This window comes from Phaethon lepturus, unplaced genomic scaffold (assembly GCF_000687285.1).
Source record: "Phaethon lepturus isolate BGI_N335 unplaced genomic scaffold, ASM68728v1 scaffold40741, whole genome shotgun sequence".
Classification (NCBI taxonomy): domain Eukaryota; kingdom Metazoa; phylum Chordata; class Aves; order Phaethontiformes; family Phaethontidae; genus Phaethon; species Phaethon lepturus.
Window position 1 is genome coordinate 33,507 of NW_010516305.1, and position 19,897 is coordinate 53,403.

A 19,897-nucleotide genomic window follows, 5' to 3' on the forward strand; every position below is an offset into this window, starting at 1 on the left:
GAACATTTTTAAAAGTTTAATTTAAAATTAATATATCACAGCTTACAATAATATAGTACATACATATTAAATATGCACGTATGTACATGTTACATGTGTAATTACATATATATTCACATCTGTAAAATGTAAATCCCTATCATAAATATGAATTCATTACTTTGCCTTTAATTTCATGGAGGTAACATGTTTTGCTGCATACTGAAGTTAGTTAAACATTAAAATACGCACAAGATAACTATAGCACAACTCATGTAGAAAACTTTCATTTTACTATATTACAAGATGCAGCAGTGGATGGTTCATCTGAATCATCTGGACTGTATTTTTTCCATAGAAAATTTTCGTTTTTTTTCCACAGAGAACTTTCATACACTTCTTTCTCTTCTGTCACTGGGGGAAGAGGTGCTCTTTCACACAGCTTCTCTATGACTGCTATGTCTGTGAGCTTTCTGAGGCTCTCCTCATTCTGTTCATTCAGCATGTCCCAAAAGTCTTTTGGCCTCTCCTTTGATTTTTCTACCTGCCCTGAAGGGAATCTCCTTGGTAATTCTGTAGCCCCATTTCCATCATTTCTGAAGAGGTCATTGAGAATAGAGGTATCTCCAAGTAAGTCCACAAAAGACTTTTTCTTACAAGTCTGAGCTCTTCTCTCCCCATTTTCTGACTGAGACAGGTATCTTTTTCTTGGCAGCTGTGTTCCTTCAGAGTCCAGCTGTCCTTCACAACTTTTTACAGACAGCACCTCAATTATTTCTGATTTACTGCTTAATGAGCCAGATGCCATAAAATCCTTGAATGCCTGACTGTTTTTCCTTTCAATATGTTGAGTAGCAACAGTGGGTGATTGTATATATTTTGCATCAACAAACATACCTTGCATGTAGGAGTCATTGTGAAGTTGCTCTACTTCTCCCTTACGGCTCTGCTGGCTCTGTGTTTCTGTAGTTCCACTCAGAAGCAGACCTTCAGCTGATGAAGATCTAGACTTAGATCTTCCAACAGTGGATTTTCTTTTTCTGGAGTGTGTTCTACCCAAATCTCTTTCCTTGTAGTCATGTGAAGCTTGTGCTGGTATTTCAACTGGGAAGAAAGACTCCATCTCTGGATGCTTGGAAACACAGAATTCCTTCAACATCTTCTGCCTTGTTTCTGAGGTAGCTTTTGCAATATGTTCTGCGAGTTCTTCCACTGATCCCATATGAAAGTAAGATACCATTTCCTGAAATTGCCTCCTGTAATTATAAGGAAGGAAAAATGCATTGACACCGTTAACTAGAAACAAAAGCAGCTTTCAGGCAATTAATTAAATTCATATATTTCAGATCTCCCAGAAAGTAATCACTGAACGTAACTTCCTTATTAGGAGATTTGTTTAGTTTTATCAGCAAAGGGAAGAAAGAATAATGACCTTAGAAGAACTGAAGTGACTTCTGAATCCCACACTCCAGTGTGATTTCCCCAGCTTATGACCCAAAGATTCACCAACTTCCACTGTAAGCAAGATTTCGTACCGAAGGACCAGAGTTCAGAAGGATGCAGATTGTAAGATGGTACAGTGTTTTTGGGAAAAAAAACCTAACACATGACAACTCAAAAAAACTCCCAACAACAAACCACAAAGCAGTTGCTCAAACTCCTTTTAAAAGACTCGCTAAACAAGAGATGGATAAACACATTCACAGGAGGAGACAGGGACTGCACTCTCCATCCTATCTAGTGAGCTACGGAGTATTTGTTTCTGCTAAGAGGCCAAACTCTAAATAAAGGAGATCATCCTAATCAAGTCAGCCATAGTTTGGGATCAAGCAACCTAACTGGAAGGCTGGAGAGGTGGGTTTATGTTTGCTTGTCAGAGAATGGGTATATACTGCCCCTCCTGTAGCAGGGCTCCAGTAGGCAGTGAGATTTAACCCTGTTGGCCTCAAACAGAATAGAATCATAGAATAGTTTGGGTTGGAAGAGACCTTTAAAGGTCATCCAGTCCAACCCCTTTGCAGTGAGCAGGGACTATCTCAACTATATCAGGTTGCTCAGAGCTCCGTCCAACATGACCTGGAATGTTTCCAGGGATGGGGCATCTACCACCTCACTGGGCAACCTGTGCCAGTGTTTCACCATCCTCATTGTGAAAATTTTCTTCTTGTATCTAGTCTAAATCTACCTTCTTTTAGTCTAAAACCATTACCCCTTGTCCTGTCACAACAGGCCCTGCTAAAAAGTCTGTCCCCATCTTTCTCATAGGCCCCCTTTAAGTACTGAAAGGCCACACTAAGGTCTCCCTGGAGCCTTCTCTTCTCCAGGCTGAACAACCCCAACTCTCTCAGCCTTTCTCAACGGGAGAAGTGTTCCAGCCCTATGATCATTTCTGTGGCCTCCTCTGGACCCGCTCCAACAGGTCCATGTCTTTCCTGTGCTGAGGGCTCCACATCTGGACACAGTACTCAACCACCTGACTGGCCTTTGGGCATGGTGACTGCAGACAGCTTCTAACTCAGCTTTACAGCTACAACACACCAAACTGAGTCACCTAATTATCCTCATGCATTGTACAGCATATTCAGATGTACTACAAAGTACAACTGTGAGGTGCTAACGGGTGACCTGCTGAACGTTCAAGAGTGAACGTGCTTAAGCTTTTTGCTAGATATATGACTTTAGGATCTTGGAATAACATCCTTAATTCCTTCATTGCCTTTGAAAATTTTTGCTTCAACAAATTATTGATAACTATGATTACAATTTTTACTATTTTTAGCATGAAGGGTTCTCCTCTACCTGCCTCTTAAATATTTAGAATTTCAGTATCTGTATTAGCAAGCAAGTCTGGCACTTCAGCAGTAACAGTTTGGGTAGCTGAGGCCAGCTGGCTGATACCACAGATTCTGAACACTTAAGAGATGCTACCTAGATACCAACTCTTATATAGTAATTTATTCGTATCAAGGCTACATTAAAAATATATACCAAATCCCAGTTGTACAGGTTTGCCTAGTCAGCTACAGCTTTCCACTTTTTATTTCCACATACCATCTGGCTATTGTTATTGAACTTCTGCCTATGTAATAATGAAATTTAAGTATTTACATTAACAGCAGAATAGTTTGGCAAAAAAGGGAAAACAAGGAGACATAAAAATTATTATCCTTCCAAACATGAGGGCAGACACAACACATTAAAAGTATTAACAAACGTTGATCCCCATGTTAAAAAATAAATACAAAGTCCAGTATTTTTTAACAGTCTTTCAGTGAAAGTGATGAGAACTGGGCAAAACCAGTAGGCAGTCAGAAGCACACACTATAAAATTTCTTGCTTCTATGCAGTTTAAACATTGGTTTGTAATACTGCGTGGTGCACATACCATGAATATTGGTGGTGATGACATCTGCACAGCTATGTAATATATGACACATTGAATCAACATGTTAAAGTGATTTGTGGGTTCAATTCATTTTATTAATCAATTATGGTACTCTTTGTATAGTGTGAGTGGAAGTTTCCCATTAGTTCTGCTCTTGCCACAGAAAATCATCAATACTCCCCAAGTATGTCTGAAACAATGACAAAAGCAACTGCCCAGAGGGAAGTTTGTTTCAAGCTTAGAATTCTACTTCCATCTTACCGCAATAGTCTCACCTGCGGATTCCTTTGGGTGTCTTTCCAACCAAGAAGGTAGTTGAACCTACTCTGTGCACTTCTCTCTTTTTCTGGGTCACAGGATGCATAACATACAGGTGATGTTGCTTACTGTTCGCCAACATTTCTTGCCCTCCCTTAATAATATTCTTCCCTGCTGTGTCTTCTGTGTTTTCTTCATTTTTCTAGTAAAATGAGACATGGAAATCATCAACACAGCTGTGTCTGGGACATAGTGATGGGTTCTGTTATGCCCAATTTCAGTCTTAGCTAGCACTCAATAGTTTGAGTGCTAAGAACGGGATTCAGAGCTGCAGTGTAAATTCCACCTGCTCAGCCACAAACTTCCAGGGACACTGAAGGCAATTATTGGTCCTCTAAGAAAAAGCAGTATTTTTCCAAATGGGTTAATTGTGAGGCTAAATGACAGATCTCTGCGAATTCTCTCATGCATAAACAGGGCTTATACAAATACTTAATCCTGCACCACAGTACCCAAATCTCACTTACAGCCTCCTAATATTACTGTAAAATAGAAAATGCTGTGTTAATAGCTTATAGTCTTAATAAATAAATTAATCCAGGAAGATATTATGTATCAAGATTAATGGATTCTTTGGATTCACTGCTTCCTGCTTTTAAATGTATATTACACAATTTTTGCACAGTCCACATTCAGAACTCTTAGTTACTTTAGCAATTTAATACTCAAAGAAAAACTATAAATAATCACAACACTATTCAAAGATATCAAAGTTAAGGTAAAATAATTTGTCAATATCACAATCTCTAACGTGCACACACGCAATTATTCAGAGTTGTAAAGATACTTTCAGAAAAGGTATATACTTACCTGTAAATGTACAGAAAAAAAATTTACACATCACACTTTCTTTATATTACTGATAAGATTAAAACTGATAGGATTAAAATTTTAAATGTAATGGTGATAAAAAAACCTAATGTTTTAATCAAATTCAAGAAGGTAGTGTTACAGATCAACTCATGCATTGACAGTCAATGTCTTGCACAAAAACATCCTATTGACACCTTAGTTATTTTTCAGAAATGCAAATTCTCATCAAAATTTCCCCTTTCCCAAAACACAAGCCAAGGGAAATACAAAAATTAAAGAATGTCTTTGAAGAATGGGGAAAAACAGAGGAAAACTAGAAAAGCAACATTACCTTTATTTCTGCCTCCCCCGCCCCCTGCCAATAAGATCGAGGGAAAGAATAACTGTTTAGTGATGTCCTAAGTCCCCCTGTTAACACTACTTGAGAGATGAAAACACAAACTGTGTGCACACCTTGACATCTGCTGTTCAAAATCTGGTTTTGGATCTACAATGTTTCTTCCCAATGTGTTTCTATTTGATTCATGTTCACTTCCTTTATTTCCATGGGCTGTTGACAATGTTCTTGAGCTTTAGGATCTGTTCTCAATCGATTATTTGGGCAAGGAACCTCAAACTAGCATACAGAGAGAAATGTTAATAGTAAGGGACCTATAGGCATAAATTTTCGCTCTTTAAGCTAAATGCACAACTCCAAAGAATAAAATTTCACTGCATTATTAGAAGTTATACCAAACAAAACTGAAGTCAAGGCCCCAATTACGATAAAAACCACATCTTCAATAGTAATGTTATGATGATAGTAACAAAATTAATATTGAATTAGGAGATGTTATCTACAGCATAAATATTCTACAGTTATCTTGCTAACTCTGTATGCATTTAAAATGTTTACTTTTTTAAAAGATATGCATAGATAATACAGAACTTTACTCAGAAAATATTTCAAAAAAAATAAAGTAATGCTAGTTTTTAAATGTATTTATTTTGATAGAATTTTTGCATGAAAAACATTTATAGTATTCAGCTCTCACTAAGACCTAGTGTATTTGTCACTCTGTCAGGAAATCAGGACTGTATAATTTAATTCAAGCAAGCATAACTTACGTAAAATACAGGCCTAACTATGTCAATGGCTGTCTTAAAAGTACTTTAAACACCCCTAAATGTGCATCCATCTACCTCTTATTAAACAATACCAAAGTCTATGAGGCAGCAATACTTTGGTTTACACAATTGTTCAAATACAGAAGATTAAAAATATCTTTGGGAAAAAAGCCAAATGTTGTAAACACACTGGAAGTTTTAAAAATCTCTTGTCTTTGCAGAGAATCAGAATTAATGTAAAAAGTACTGCTATTTGCAGATAAACTCACAAGTGGCATATTTAGTTCTTGAAGTACAAAAGTTTTAAGCACACTGACCCACACTGCCAAACCTGAAAGAACAACAGAAAATACCACCACATACACACAAAGAGCTCCTCTTCTTCTACCTAAATTAGCTGCTCGAAGTTTCTTCCTGAAGGTAGAAAAAGTTACTATGAACAAGTTACCCCAACAGCTGCAGGAGCTAATGCCAGTGAAAGCCCACGGTCACTGTGAGTTACTCTTGAAAAACTTTTCAGCTCTCTGGAGCAAAGCCAATTGATTAAATGGCACCCAGTTAGGGTGAAACACAACAACTGGCTCTGTTGAACTTGAATGTTTTTGAAAGTTTGCCAACTTAAATCCAGCCCCCAAATACAAGAATTTCCTTTTTAAAAAAGATAATTTTTCACTGAAACCAAGACACTTATTTCAGTTTTTCCTAAGATGTCTCCACATTTGTTAAAAGTCAAATCTGAAGTTTGTTACTTTGAGTGATACATAGATGAGGCTCTAGATAGAGGTAAGCTTTACACATTTATAGATGAAAATATTCCCTGTATCTTCCTACTAGCATTACCATTAAAAAAAAGAAAACTTCAGTCAACGTTCCAGCACTGTCAACATTCCACACTGTTTTGCTTCCTTTTGAATTTGACTTCATGTATTACTCTCCTTAATTCTTTCCTTTGTGGCCAATTTCTTTCCAATTCTCTTTCAATGTTTGCTTTCTAACTCACTGATTGAAACCTATTTCATGATAAACGTTTCCTTCCAACAGCTTTCTACTTTTTGTTCCTTGAGCACTTTCTCTACCAAATTCTTGTGTGTGTGTCCCATTATTTGCTCCTACATGAAATTCCATCTTGACTCTACAGCACTGGTCTTATTCACCTGAATTATCAAGTACATCATATACACAGGCAATCTTGCAAGGCAACATTGAAATTAATAATTTGATTCAGCTAGGAATGTCTGACTCTTGTCCTTACACTACTGATATTAACACATTCAATAGTCTATTTATTTACTGTCAGACCTTTATGAATTAATAAATGTTATGACCAAAAGAATGGAATAAAGGAAACAAATCCTTCAACACAAGAAGTATTCTGTGCATTTGGAAATGCACATTATCTTTGTTTAACTTAAAGTACTGTATATTAATTAATATACTTAGGTAAGTACAAGTGTTGCTGAACTTCTTGAAAAAACATTTTAATGATCTAAGATCCAACTACAGCATTTTCCAATCATGACTGGAAAACTGGAAAGATGATAGTGATCAGCCCATAAGTGTACCTCAGGACTAGACAGAAAGAGTGATTCAACAGAAAGAAAGGAGAATTAAGAAGAGTCAACCTTTTTTGCCCCCCCAAAAAATCCAACTGTTGTGCCAAATAGCAAGTCTGGCTTTGCTTTATGGCTCAGCCATGTAACTACTGAAAAATGTTAACCAATTTAACAGAGGGAGAACAAAAATACTCAAAAAACTCAAATTGCACAAATAAGGAAGCAAATCTCTCTCCTGGAATTAAGATTCCATTCAGTGCCTAAGTAATAGCATACTCAACACTTTAAAATGTAAATTTAATCCTTAAAAGTTTGAAATACATCATTATGAACAAGTTATTCTGAATGACAAATAAAATCACAGTACAGAAATCCAAGAACATTCTTGCCAAACATATGACCACACATGTACATATTGTGTGTCAAAGCATACTCTTCATGCAGTGCATAGCACACCTTTTGATTAGCCTTCCAAAACACACATAATGTAAAGCTAAAGATTTTTTACAAAAAGATTGACAGCAATCATGAAAGCAGTTAAATCTTCACTAAATGTTTACGTATACTGAAGACATTATGCATCTGCAGTGCATGTTATGAAATTTCCACTGTTCAAAGTGGAAAAGTTTAAGTGAAACTTCATCATATACTTACTGGTCATCTAATAAATTAAGGGTGCCTATACTGAGTTATCTGTAGCACCATTATACATTTCTGCATTCTTCACGTTTTCTCCTTTCTCAAACCAGTACCTTGGCAAGGGGAAAAAGGTACAGCAAAATAATTTGTTTGATATCAAAGACAAAAGATATCTATTGAGTTACTGAATGTACTATTTTTACTGTTTTATTCAACTTCGTGCAATTTCATGTCATCAAGAAAATCTTTATAGAAAGCTCAAAAGAAATTAACAATTTATTTTCAAAGGCATACATGTAAGACAAAGGGCCACACATGCAAGTTGTTTAGTGGCAGGCAACATTTTTTGGATTAAAAAAATTATGTGATAAAAGGTACAGTACAGAAAATACCCCAGTAAAGGGAAAGAAATAAAGTTAATGAAAGTACAGTAAAATGAAATTGTTAAGTGCTATTGCAAGCTAAGGAAAATAACATGCAAAAGTGCAGCCATTCCTTCCTATCCCCTCTTCATTTACTGCACTCATTCTGAAGAGGCTTTCCATATATTGCAATGGAAAAGAAGAGGGATTACTACATAGTTGTGCAGAAAAGAGTTTATAAAAAGTATTCAGAAAACCTAGGGACTCTTATCACACATTAAAAAATACATCAAAGAAAGCAGTTATTTTTACCTTTCACATTCCATTTAGTCTACGGGGTTTTCAACACAAACACATTGTATCTTCCTTATACCACAAAAGGTATTTTCCTTCACCTCTTCTTCTGTTGTTATGTATGTCTCTTATTCTTAAAAGCATATAGCAAGTTTTGGATACCAATAATGAGTTTCCATTTCTTTGAGTTATGTATTACATATATTACATTACATCTGCACATTTAAAGTCTCAGACCAGTTGGCACTTAAGGGTAATGGTCTTCAAGAAGAATGATGACATGCAGCTGAGCACCAAGCAAGAATTTAAGTGCCACAATGCAGCAGTAACTTCTGCTTAGAGATTCCATCTTGAATCTGCAACAACTCATGCATGTGTTAGCTCCATGTGACAATCTGTCTTCTGCTGCATACTTACAGAAGTTTTAAAAACAGTATATACCTACCAAAACCCATTTTTTACTATCTTTGACGGTAAAAAATTTCAGTATCTGTTCTTTGTACAACAGGCATGAAGAGGTGGCTCTACACTCTAGAGCAATGAATGCTAATTCATGTATAAGCATCCTCAGACATGACTGAGATGACTGGCCACCTTAAGCCTGTGATGTCCTTTTTCTTCTCTTTAGCCTCTACAAGCACAGCAGAAAAGAACAATATTCATCTTTTTAAAGTACAGCAGGATGAAAATGTATGGGAGAGCAAGTGAGCAGAGACTAGGAGTAAGATGACAGGGGTTGGGGATAGCAGGGAGAGAAACAGAGATTCAGGGATACCTGTTTTTTTAAGCTGCCTCATGTTTGTGGCAATCCAAATAACCAGACTTAAAGGATAATGAACTTCCTTCAAAAGCCTGAATCTGAAGTTGAAAACATGTTTACATAATTATTCCTCAGTCATAGTTGTACTATGTCTGAGCATCTTCCTTTCTTTTTCTGCTTGACTACCCAAAACATCACTATGGTAAGTATCTTGCCAAATACTGACTTCTAGTCAGCAACAACGTCCTCTGACTTCCCCACTCACAGCTGAAACAGTGCTAACATGCTTTTCTCTTCAGGTATGCATGAAACCACTGCTGCCAGATATCCAGGATACTTTCCATTGCAGTTTCATTGTTTGTTTTCATTTCTAAAACAAACAAGAAAGGCCTTCCCAAATCTCTAGTTGCCTTGCAGTCACCTAAATCATACCAGACCATGAAATAGTGAATTCAGTATGACTGTCCTCTTAAAACACAGCTTGCAAGCAAATAACAAACCCTTATGCCATATTCTACGTTATGTGTTCCCACTCCCCTCAAAACCTGAGAAAACACATGACTTTCTAGATCTGTTGTGAGTTGCAGTGGGTTTTGCACGATTGTTATTATTTTGATCAGGTGACACTTATTGCATTACAGTAAATTTATCTACCCAAATTACAATTCTAAATTATTTCAGCTTATCTTTTTTCCCCTTATAGTCTTCCCTGTTGTCTTCCCTGGGAGTTTTTCCCATAATACATTATGAATTACTGTGACCTTTCTATATGCTTTTCTTGAACATATGCTGTTCTTAGATATTGCTTTTATTTTACTTATGTTTCCTCTACTTGTCAGAAGATATACAAATACCCTGAACTGTTTGCTACCTCACTGCTCATTCTTGGTCTCATTTCCTTCTCTCTTCTACATATACACGTGTCAAAAAAGAATTCTTCCTAAATTATTCTGCATGCCAAGGAAGACAAAGTATAATGGTGTCCACATAACACCTCATGTAGTTTCTCTAAAAATGAGGTTCATACGGTCAAGATAATTTTTAAAAGTTACCAAATAATGAGATTATCTCTGCTTTCACCTGGTTCTTAAATAAACCAGAATTGCTTTTCTACTAACAGAGGGTACACTACTGAATAAACTATGTACTTCAGAGGGTTATGGTGATTTACACATTCCACAGTTTAAAATAAGCCTAAATCTTACCATACTTTAGAATAGTTTTCTGATGTGGACATTTTCCCTCTGAATTTAACCTTAACTGAAAAGCAGTCTCACTCAGACTGAATTTGTCTGTTGTTCTAATAAAACAGGATAGTAGAATGAAAGTTAGAAGTAATCGTATAGCTAATGGTCAGTATCTCAATTGTCTAAGAAAATGAAGCTAAAGTACCTTAAAATTTTAGAAAACTCTAGGACAATCACATTTATACTCGAACCTTCAGAACTAAACAAAGCTACTCAGGATGTTGATTCTGAATACAAAGGTATCTAACATTTGATTGTATCACAGAAGACCAATGGCTGAAATGTTCTTCAAGCTACAAAAAATGTTATACTTATTCTGGGTCCAAATTACTTCTCAAAAATATTCTGCGAACGCTGAGACACCAGTATTTAGCTATACCTGCTGATAAAAGTAAAGAAATTTTGTCAGAGTAATATGTAGTTGTTTTCCCCTGGTTGTCATAGCTAGTTTTTTTTGTCTGTGTAAATAGAGACCAAGGACATTCCATAAACTCATCTTTTGCTTGGTAGTGGAGAATGCAATAAGTCAATTGAGGACGGATTGTGTTCTGTCTATTTTGCATTTACTTCCGAGTCAGTCTCTTCTCCAATCAGGTAACAGAGCAAGAATTTCTCATGGGGAGCAGTTTTATTTAATTTGTTGACTGTTTAACAAAAAGAACTCCTATAAGCCGTATCACTTTCTTGCACCAAAAAATCTAATCATAAATCAATATATATTGATCAATATAGTTATTACTATGGTTGAAAATGAGAGGAAATAATCAGTCTGTCTCAGAATTCAAAGCTAAGGTAATTGCTTATTCCAGCAGAAACCTGTGAACTTGGACCTATCTTCTTCTGCACTCTTGTCCCTCCATCAAACAGCAGCAGAACCAAAAGTCATGCACATACACCATAATGGATATGCAACTACGTGCTTCACAGAATGCCACATATGAACTCACCGCATTTAAAAACAAACAAACAAAAGTCATACTGAAATTATTAATGCCATTGTAAGCTGAAACTGTAAACTCAATAAAGGAGCATTACAGGCAAATCATTTGGGAACAATCATTTTAAAGCTGAGTATCATTCCCCATCCTAGAAGAGCACAGATAATGGAATGTTATCTCCCAAAAGCCTACTCTTTGTAAACAACTATCTAAACTTTTTGAATCTGAAAGCTGTGCAAACACACTCCAATCAGAGTTACTATTACTGAAAGTCTTTGTTTAAATAATCTACAAAATGTCAATGTAATACAAATACAATAATACAAATACAATAAAGAGGAGTTCTTAATAACACAATTTTTGTATTTACAGTATTCTCAACAGCACTTAAATCTGTATTGGAGATACAAAAGGCATGTTTTTTCCTAGGCTGACAGCATGCTTAGTTCTCTCATTTACACCACATTGCAATAACATAAAGAGGGGTTTACCATTAATCCAGGTTTTACTACAAAGTATCCCCTCATTTCTCTGTCAAACACTGGCAAGAGTGCCAAATGTCTGTCATCCAATTCAGTGGATTAAGTCTTCTTTTATAGTGCGATTCCTGTACCAATTTATAAAAATACAGATACAGTTTCTTAGAGCTGGTCACAGTCTATATTTTGGCCTGAATTCATGCCGCAGAGGTTGAATATGACAGCTGGCAGGAAGCTGAGGGGAGAATACATCCTCCCCCTTTTCAGTCACCACATTTATGTTGCCATAGTGATTAATCCTCAATTGAATGGCTGTCTTTGTACATTTCAGTAAAACTTTAAGTAAACTTAAGTTGAAAACATGCAGTTGACTGGAAAAAAAAAAGACTCCATAGGTACAGTGCATGTTCTTGTGACTAATACTTTTCCACATATTAAAAAGCGCAAATTAGCTCTAATGTGGGATATCATCAGTTTTTCAAATTTAGTATGTCCCGTTCCCATTTTTATCTTTTTTGTGAAGCCTCCAAGTCTACTCCAGAGTCTTCCCCATGATCTGACACCCCCACCAAGATTCCCATTGAAGAAATACTACACAAATTCAGCTTTATAGCAACTACAGAAAGCCTATTCCAGACTTCTGTACTTATGTAAAACATTTCACATAGGCTGTTTTTGCCAATTAACACAGAAATTAATTAGGAAATTAATTAAGGAATGCAGTCCTTTACTTCTGAATAGACTAGAAACATTAGAAGATATTTAATTTTGCCTTTGGGAGGCTTCTATTTCTTATGGTAGCTAAGAAAAAGCTTCACAAATAATAGTGCAAGCTATGCCAAAACCAAAGTAATATGCTCCTGCCCTGAAAATCAACCAGGTTGCTTTGGAGCCTGGAACCCACCAGAAAAAAAAAGGGTCAAAACACCCTCAAACCTCTAAAAATACTTAATAGGTTACTAAGGTCTTACAGAAGATGTTAACAATTTCATTTTTCCCAAAAAAGGGAAGGAAGCAACGAAGACCAGCTCTCAGTAATTTTTAATGGAGTGGATATCTGGAACACTAGATGACATGCATTTTCTACCCTCAGATGTTTAGAATACTGAAGCCTGGTGTGATTCTCCCTGCATCGTAGTATTACAGAACTGACCATAATTTCTACCTTAACACTTATGACTTGCTATAAAAGATTACAAAGCAAAAAGAGACACTTGACTGCTTTTTGAGATGCTTAAGTTCTGGAATATACAACAGATTGAGACGTATAATCTGTATCTCCAAAATTTTTTCAGAAACAACTGTCTGCCACACCTCTGCATGGAACAAAAAACCCAGGTTTTGTTTTGATTACTGAGGCTCTTAAGCACCTCTGATTATTGACACTTCAGTGCCTTCCACATAAGCAACACTACCAGAAACATCAACTGTCTGAGGGACAATCATCATACTGTTCTTCTGTCCTTTCTTCTAAAAATCTGCATTGACCTGACACTACAAGTTGTGGTTAATGGTCAGAAATACAGACAATCTTCAGACAAAGGATAATATGTACAATTCAGGAACTGTTGGTAGTAAGTTAGAATTTTTTTTACTGTAAATCTAGACATCCCTTAAACGTAGAATACTAAGTATATAAATACCATGTCTATCTAAAAAAGAGAAGTTAGTCTTTTAAGTACCTCCCCAATTACACTTACAGATATCCACTGCTATAGATGACCATTTAAGAAAGCTCCCTCTACACCTCTCTCCATTGAAAATGCTACTCCAACTCACCAACAGCTACAGAATCTTCTTCCACTTTTATGCAATCGCATGGACTCCTGTGATAAAGGCAATATATTCCCAAAACCACAATTTACTGTAGTTTCTTCAGGATCATAAGAAAAACCTTTCACATTTGTTTGCTTCTACTATTGTCACATAAATACTATCTTCAAATAGTTATCTAGCTTTAATTCACATGCTGGACAGGACTTATTTTGACTAATGATATTCAATCAAAACATGGTTTATTCTCTTGCTTGTATAATTAATGCACACTTTATACTGTTACTTTTACTACTTTTAGATTTTATCTCACCTTTCATAGCTGATAAGTTGTGAGGGATATCTCATGATGTTCTATTTTTATTTCTTGACAGCAGAGTTCAAATTCTGATTGCTGTTAATTAAGTGTATTTTCGATAGTCATACAGAATTTATGGAAATACACACTAAACAAGCATTCAGTTATACACATGAACATTCTAGCTAAACCAGTCGAATTTACAATTCCCCTTAAAACAAACAAGAATAGAGAGTATGACTGCACTCCCTACCACCTCAGGAGAAAGATGAGTCAAAGGCTCTGTAGCAGTCTTGAAGCCATGTACCAGGACTGTTACAGAACCAGGAGCGCAATGCAAGCAAGAATGGAAGAAATAGTAGCAAGTCCTATTTCTCATAAATGGAATGAAGATTTTGTTCCCCTTAAGCCTTTAATGGTACAGAACAGTAGCATGTTGAAATAGTATGTTCTATTACTTCAGAGAAAAGGTAGATGGAGTATATGAATACTAGCACAGGTAACATTAAGGACAGACTTGACTGCTTATTATTGGATAAAAAAACCCGACCATGCTTGATTGAAACCTACAGCTTAAAAGGTTAAGAGACATTTGACTGTGAATTACGTTACTGCCAACAGTCCAGATCTAACACAGGCCTTCTGAAGTCAAATTAAGGAAAGAGACTATCACAAAGACAGACATCTTTTCTTATCTGAAAGTTCAAGTCTTACACTCCTTATAGCAAACTTAAATTCAGGTTTACTTTGTCATTAGTTACTTATGTTCTTAAATAAAATGTTCTACATACCTTCAAAGTTCTCTTTTGAGGAACAAAACTCCCTGTCTCCCATCCCTTCTACCTTGTCCCTCAAGGATCTTCTTCCCATGCAACCTCTCTCACTTTGAAGGAAGAGTCCTCACAGGTTTTGCAGTCTGCTCCAGTTTTAAGCAGTTTCTACAACTCAAGTGACTACATTAGTCTCCATGATTCAGCAATAAAGGAAGGACTAATAAAATTAGTATAAATTAGGTTTATCTACTGCAGGTAGATAACCAAGAAGACTACTTCATTTATATTGCTTTCCAGCAACTTATTTTTGCTGTTACTCATATTCACCTCATTTCCATAAATTAGCTACTGAAACTAAAGAACTTAACCTAACATATAAAAAGTTCATGGGAATTTAGTGAAGCCAGAATGTGATTAGATGACTAGTCAATAGCAATAAATCAATAAAATGTCATGTTCTTACAAAAGGTTATCTTAGTTGATTATTTTTGCTTATTATTTATTACTTTTTGCTTATTACTTATTGTAACATTATGCCTGTCATTCTAGACTCATATGTAACCAGGAAGCAAAAATGTTTCACTCAGTCTTCGTATTTTCCAACTGATAACTCATCTGCTTCAATGGAATACTTTGTTAGTTTTGAAGTGTTCTTGCATTCCTTTCCCAGAGATAATTAGCCATTTCTTGAAAAATGTATTTAAACTCTTATGTCAGAAATGCATTATTATAGACAAATAATCCTGCAGAGCAGGAAGACGGAGTTGGCATAGATGAACCGAAGAGCACAAAGTATATTTTATTTTTGTCCAAAGAGACCTATCTATGAAATGAAAGGAAAAGACCTTTTTTATCACTCTTACTTAGAAATAAGACAAATTGATTAAATGTGCTTAAAAAGGGCCATAAATATTGTCAGGGCATTATTCAGGAGCCTTCATGATGCTATTAAAGCTTTAATATAAATACACTGTAAAAGAAGCTTCTAATTAAGAATGTGATCATTGATACCCAGAGCAAACAGAAACAGCTACCCAGTATCTGAGAAACAGTTAGAACAATGATGTTAGAAAGCAACATCAGTAAGGAATTTCAGCTGACAGAAGTTTTGTTTTTCCTTTAGTAACTATCAGGTTACAATTAACATTCCAGTATTCAATACTATAATTTTATTTACCAAAAATAATGATGGAAATTTAAACTGTTCAGTTGTATTTTTAATATTACACATAACGCTACTGTAATCTGTTGAAAAACTTTTTTATTAAACTTCATTTGAAATCAGCATTCTCTTTATAAACGTAATTAGTTGCTCTGACAGTGAATGTCTTGCCTTAAACTGATGGCAAGTAAGTGAAAAACGACCAGCAAAGACTGATGGCCAGAAGAGCAACAGTGATCATGTTTTTCATATAAAGCTTTTAAAATAAAAATAAAATAATGAAGAGAGGAAAATAGTAGCAGTAATATTCCAAATAGATCATATTTCAAAGTTGTCTATGAAGTTCTGGCACCTCTTTTTTTAAGCTGAGCACAAAAAATTCAAAGCTCCACATTTAAGAATAAGCAGCCACCTAGAGATAGTTTCTAGATTAGTGCCTCTACATCAAAGAAAGAACAGGAAGCCAAGGAAGAGGCAGCCATAATTCTTGATGCTTTTCTTCCTACTTAAATCTCCAAGAGAATTGATACTACTGTTGGTTTTGAGTGAAAAATAGATACCTCACAAAAATGGACTGACAAGGTTAATCGAAAGGTTAATTTGTAATAGTTGCAATCACACTCTCTAAATAATAAGTCACATGAACAATACAAATGACTCCCACAAACTAGTTTTTCAACAGACATTTATTCAAAGTACTCTCTTCCAAGTTTTCTTTCATTTTTATTTAGTTTTATTAACGTTGTCAGCCATTGCCATTAAATAAGTACCTTTCTACAGTATTCTTGAGTATTTTTCACCAACTTTTCTGTTAATAAGGGACATTCTAATGCAAATGTGTTAGAACTGAAAAGGCCTCACTTTTACTGGTTGGCCTGATTTGATTTTCCCCGTGCAAAAATTCTTTGGCATTACTGCTAATGGCTTAATTAAATACAGTACATCAACAACACTGGAAGAAACTCTTAGCCACTGCGGATGTTCAACACCCCAGAACGACACCGTCCTCTGTCTACAGTTTCTATAGTGATTGCTAATATGTTTGTAAAGACTAAACTGCACGTTCACCCATTACTTACTCTATGCTTGTGGTTTATCTTAAGAATCAGTCTAGGAAATGGTAAATGTTTATTACAAGGCAAACAACAAAGTGTCCAGATAATCAGAGTAGATTAAAACCACCATGTAATTAGAACAAAAACCTGGAAGCTGTACCTGAATTTATTCCAGAATTGTATGTATTCCAAACGTAATTAAAAAAGATGCATGAAAAACAAAAAGCATAAAACGTATCTGTTGCTACATATAAGCACCCCTATAAATGCTAGTTTTACATTTCAAACATTAAGCATGAACAATAATGACCATTACTTTAACCCATTACAGCAACTGCATGTGTCCATGCCAAAAGAAAAAAAAATCTGCAAACTGATTTTTTTGACTTTTTACGCCACAGATATTCTGGCATGTACCATGGCAACTGGATTTTTGTTAACTGGATCCAGGACAAACTGACATTTTTTCAAGCCTCAAATCAGAAAAACATGGCACAGAATTTGATTTCAAACACCCAATCTTTAATCTTACCATTTCTCTGAGAAAAATCCCACAGAGGGTGCTCTGCTGCTTAATTCCCAAATCCTTCAGAGCTGGCCAATGTAAAAAAAAACAAAACAAAAACCAAAACACAAAAGTAATTTATTAGACCTCCATTTGAGCCTCCTCCTCCTCCCATCCTCAGTGGCTTTGATCATTCACGGTGGCCATTAACAGAAAAACAAGTTTGTTAGAGCTTTTTAAGATGAAAAATGAGGATAAAAACAGTAAAAACAACATTTCCCAAACACTTCTCTTTACCTTGGCACTACAGACTGTTATATTAGCAGGGAGCTGGGAAAACTGCTTCAACTCAAATACGTCTCGCACTGCCCATCGGCTCAAGTGATTCTCAGCCTTGCTGGATCCAACCACGTTCTGATTTGAATGAATATAAGCCACTTCTTGAACACCATCTGATATATTAGGAGAAAGATACAATCAAAGATTTATTCCAAAACCCTGAAGGTACAGTTCCACTGAAGGAAAGATAATTCTATTTTTAAAAAAATTTAACATGAAAGTTGCAAAATTTGTTATGATTTCACTCAGCACCAACTTTCTCACTTCCACGAAATGAAGAACAATCATTAGACTTACTCAGATTCATCCAGATAGTTTAACAGTACTCCCATTTCAATGTATTACTTTTTCAGATGGACAAAGGAGAAATTTCATAGCATCTATGACTTAATGGCTGCGATATTAATGTTTAAAGTTGTCTCTAAGAGAATAAAATCTTCTATATGGTATTTCAAACTCCAAAATCACATAAATAAAAACTTAAGTATATGAAAATAACTTAATAACCCTGTCAACACTTAAGGTTTTACAGTTCAAATATTTAGATTTGTGAATTCTTAATAGATCTTCAATCTATGAAATAGATTCTTCAATCTATGAAAGATGCTAACATCTTTCAACAGACAGTAGGCATTTAACAAAATATTACAAAGCAACCCATCACATCAGAAAACAGGAAGGTAACGCTAATAGGTAAAAAGAGAGATACAGAAAGAAATTACTAAATAATGTAGCAGAGCATTTACTAGTATCTTGTAACAAAAACATGTACAGCAGGGAAAACTTAAAACTTGCCAACAATGATAAATTAAACATATATTACTACTTTAGTTGAGATAAAATCAAAGAAATTAAGTTACTAGTTACCTAAATATCTGTCCATTGATTCAACTTTTTGCTCTTGATCTTCAAATTCAGTTTTACTTGTATTAGTTCTAGGCGAAGTAAAATAGCTAGAATTCATTTGTGCAACAGAAGTATCATGAATAGGATGAAGCATTTTAGACCCAAACTGAACTCTGCCTCTCTGTCTTTTACACTTATAGCTTTGCTCTCCGGCATCAATTTTCTCAACTGGGGAGTTATCTTCAGAGGACGAAAATTCATCTATATTCTGAGAATCACTTTCCTTTTCTTTTCTGTTGGGCTGCTTTGACTGTAGCAGACATTTGGAGAATCTACCTACTTCATTGTTATGGGTGTGTCTTTCTCTCCATTTCAGAAAGCTGAAAGTTCTTAACTTTCTTGATTCAGAATTATGGGAAATTTCAATATCATCAGACTCATCACTTATGTCGCTTGCCCCCTTCACATCTCTTGTGCAGTTCTTGATGTCTTTAAAAAACGTGACTTTGCTGGAATTTGACTCAGGACTATGGAATCCAAGTTGCCTATTGTCTCCCTTAAACAACTCATCTTTTTCTTTTGCTGACTCTTTACAATTTTCAGATGCTGACCTGTAAATTTCAACTTCTTTAGTAAGCATGGGTTGCTGGTATGCTGGAACTTGGGTAGGAAAGATGACATCATCACTCTCTTCAGAACTCCATTCAGTTTCAACGACTACATCACTTTGCTTTGAAATGCATTGATCCTCACCTTCTCTGTCCCCTTCCTCCTCAGAACCTGATAAAACAAGCCAGCCTGTACTATGCATATCTTGTTTATCAGTTCGATCTGGTGACTGAGCAGCTTTCCCATACTCCAAAAGATGCACATGTCTTTGACATTTCTGAAAATCACTGTGCTTGCTATTTACTTTTGTTCTTAAAGTCTGATCATCATAATTTGAATGATGAGAGTTACAATTATTATACTCTTTGGTAGTTTCAATTTCTCTCTGCAACAACTTAGAGAATCCACACTGCATTAAGGAAAGCTGTCCCTTTGTCACCGTTAAATTATTTGGATTCCAAGGCTTCCTTCTTTCACATTTTTTCACAGAAGTTTCCAGAATATCATCATCACTAAAGTCATCACAAAAATCCATTTCTTCTCTCTTTAATTGTGCTTGAATGCTTCTGGGATCTCTATCTTCTTTACAGTCTGGTTGTTCACACTAAAAGTAAAAGTAATTTACAGGAAAGGTATTTATATATAAACATAAATAATATATGA

At 35.5% G+C, this 19,897-nt stretch overlaps 1 protein-coding gene across 1 annotated transcript in view; it reads right to left on the reverse strand.

Moving 5' to 3' along the window:
• Positions 1-265: 265 nt before the first annotated feature.
• LOC104627684 (DNA excision repair protein ERCC-6-like 2) overlaps positions 266-19,897 on the reverse strand; it is a 58,394-nt gene continuing 38,762 nt past the window's right edge. The window contains exons 16-19 of the mRNA XM_010296015.1: positions 18,647-19,838; positions 17,738-17,892; positions 3,640-3,824; positions 266-1,235 (exon numbers count right to left, since the gene is read on the reverse strand). Coding sequence (XP_010294317.1) covers positions 266-1,235; positions 3,640-3,824; positions 17,738-17,892; positions 18,647-19,838 — 2,502 coding nt within the window. The remainder of the gene's footprint in view (positions 1,236-3,639; positions 3,825-17,737; positions 17,893-18,646; positions 19,839-19,897) is intronic.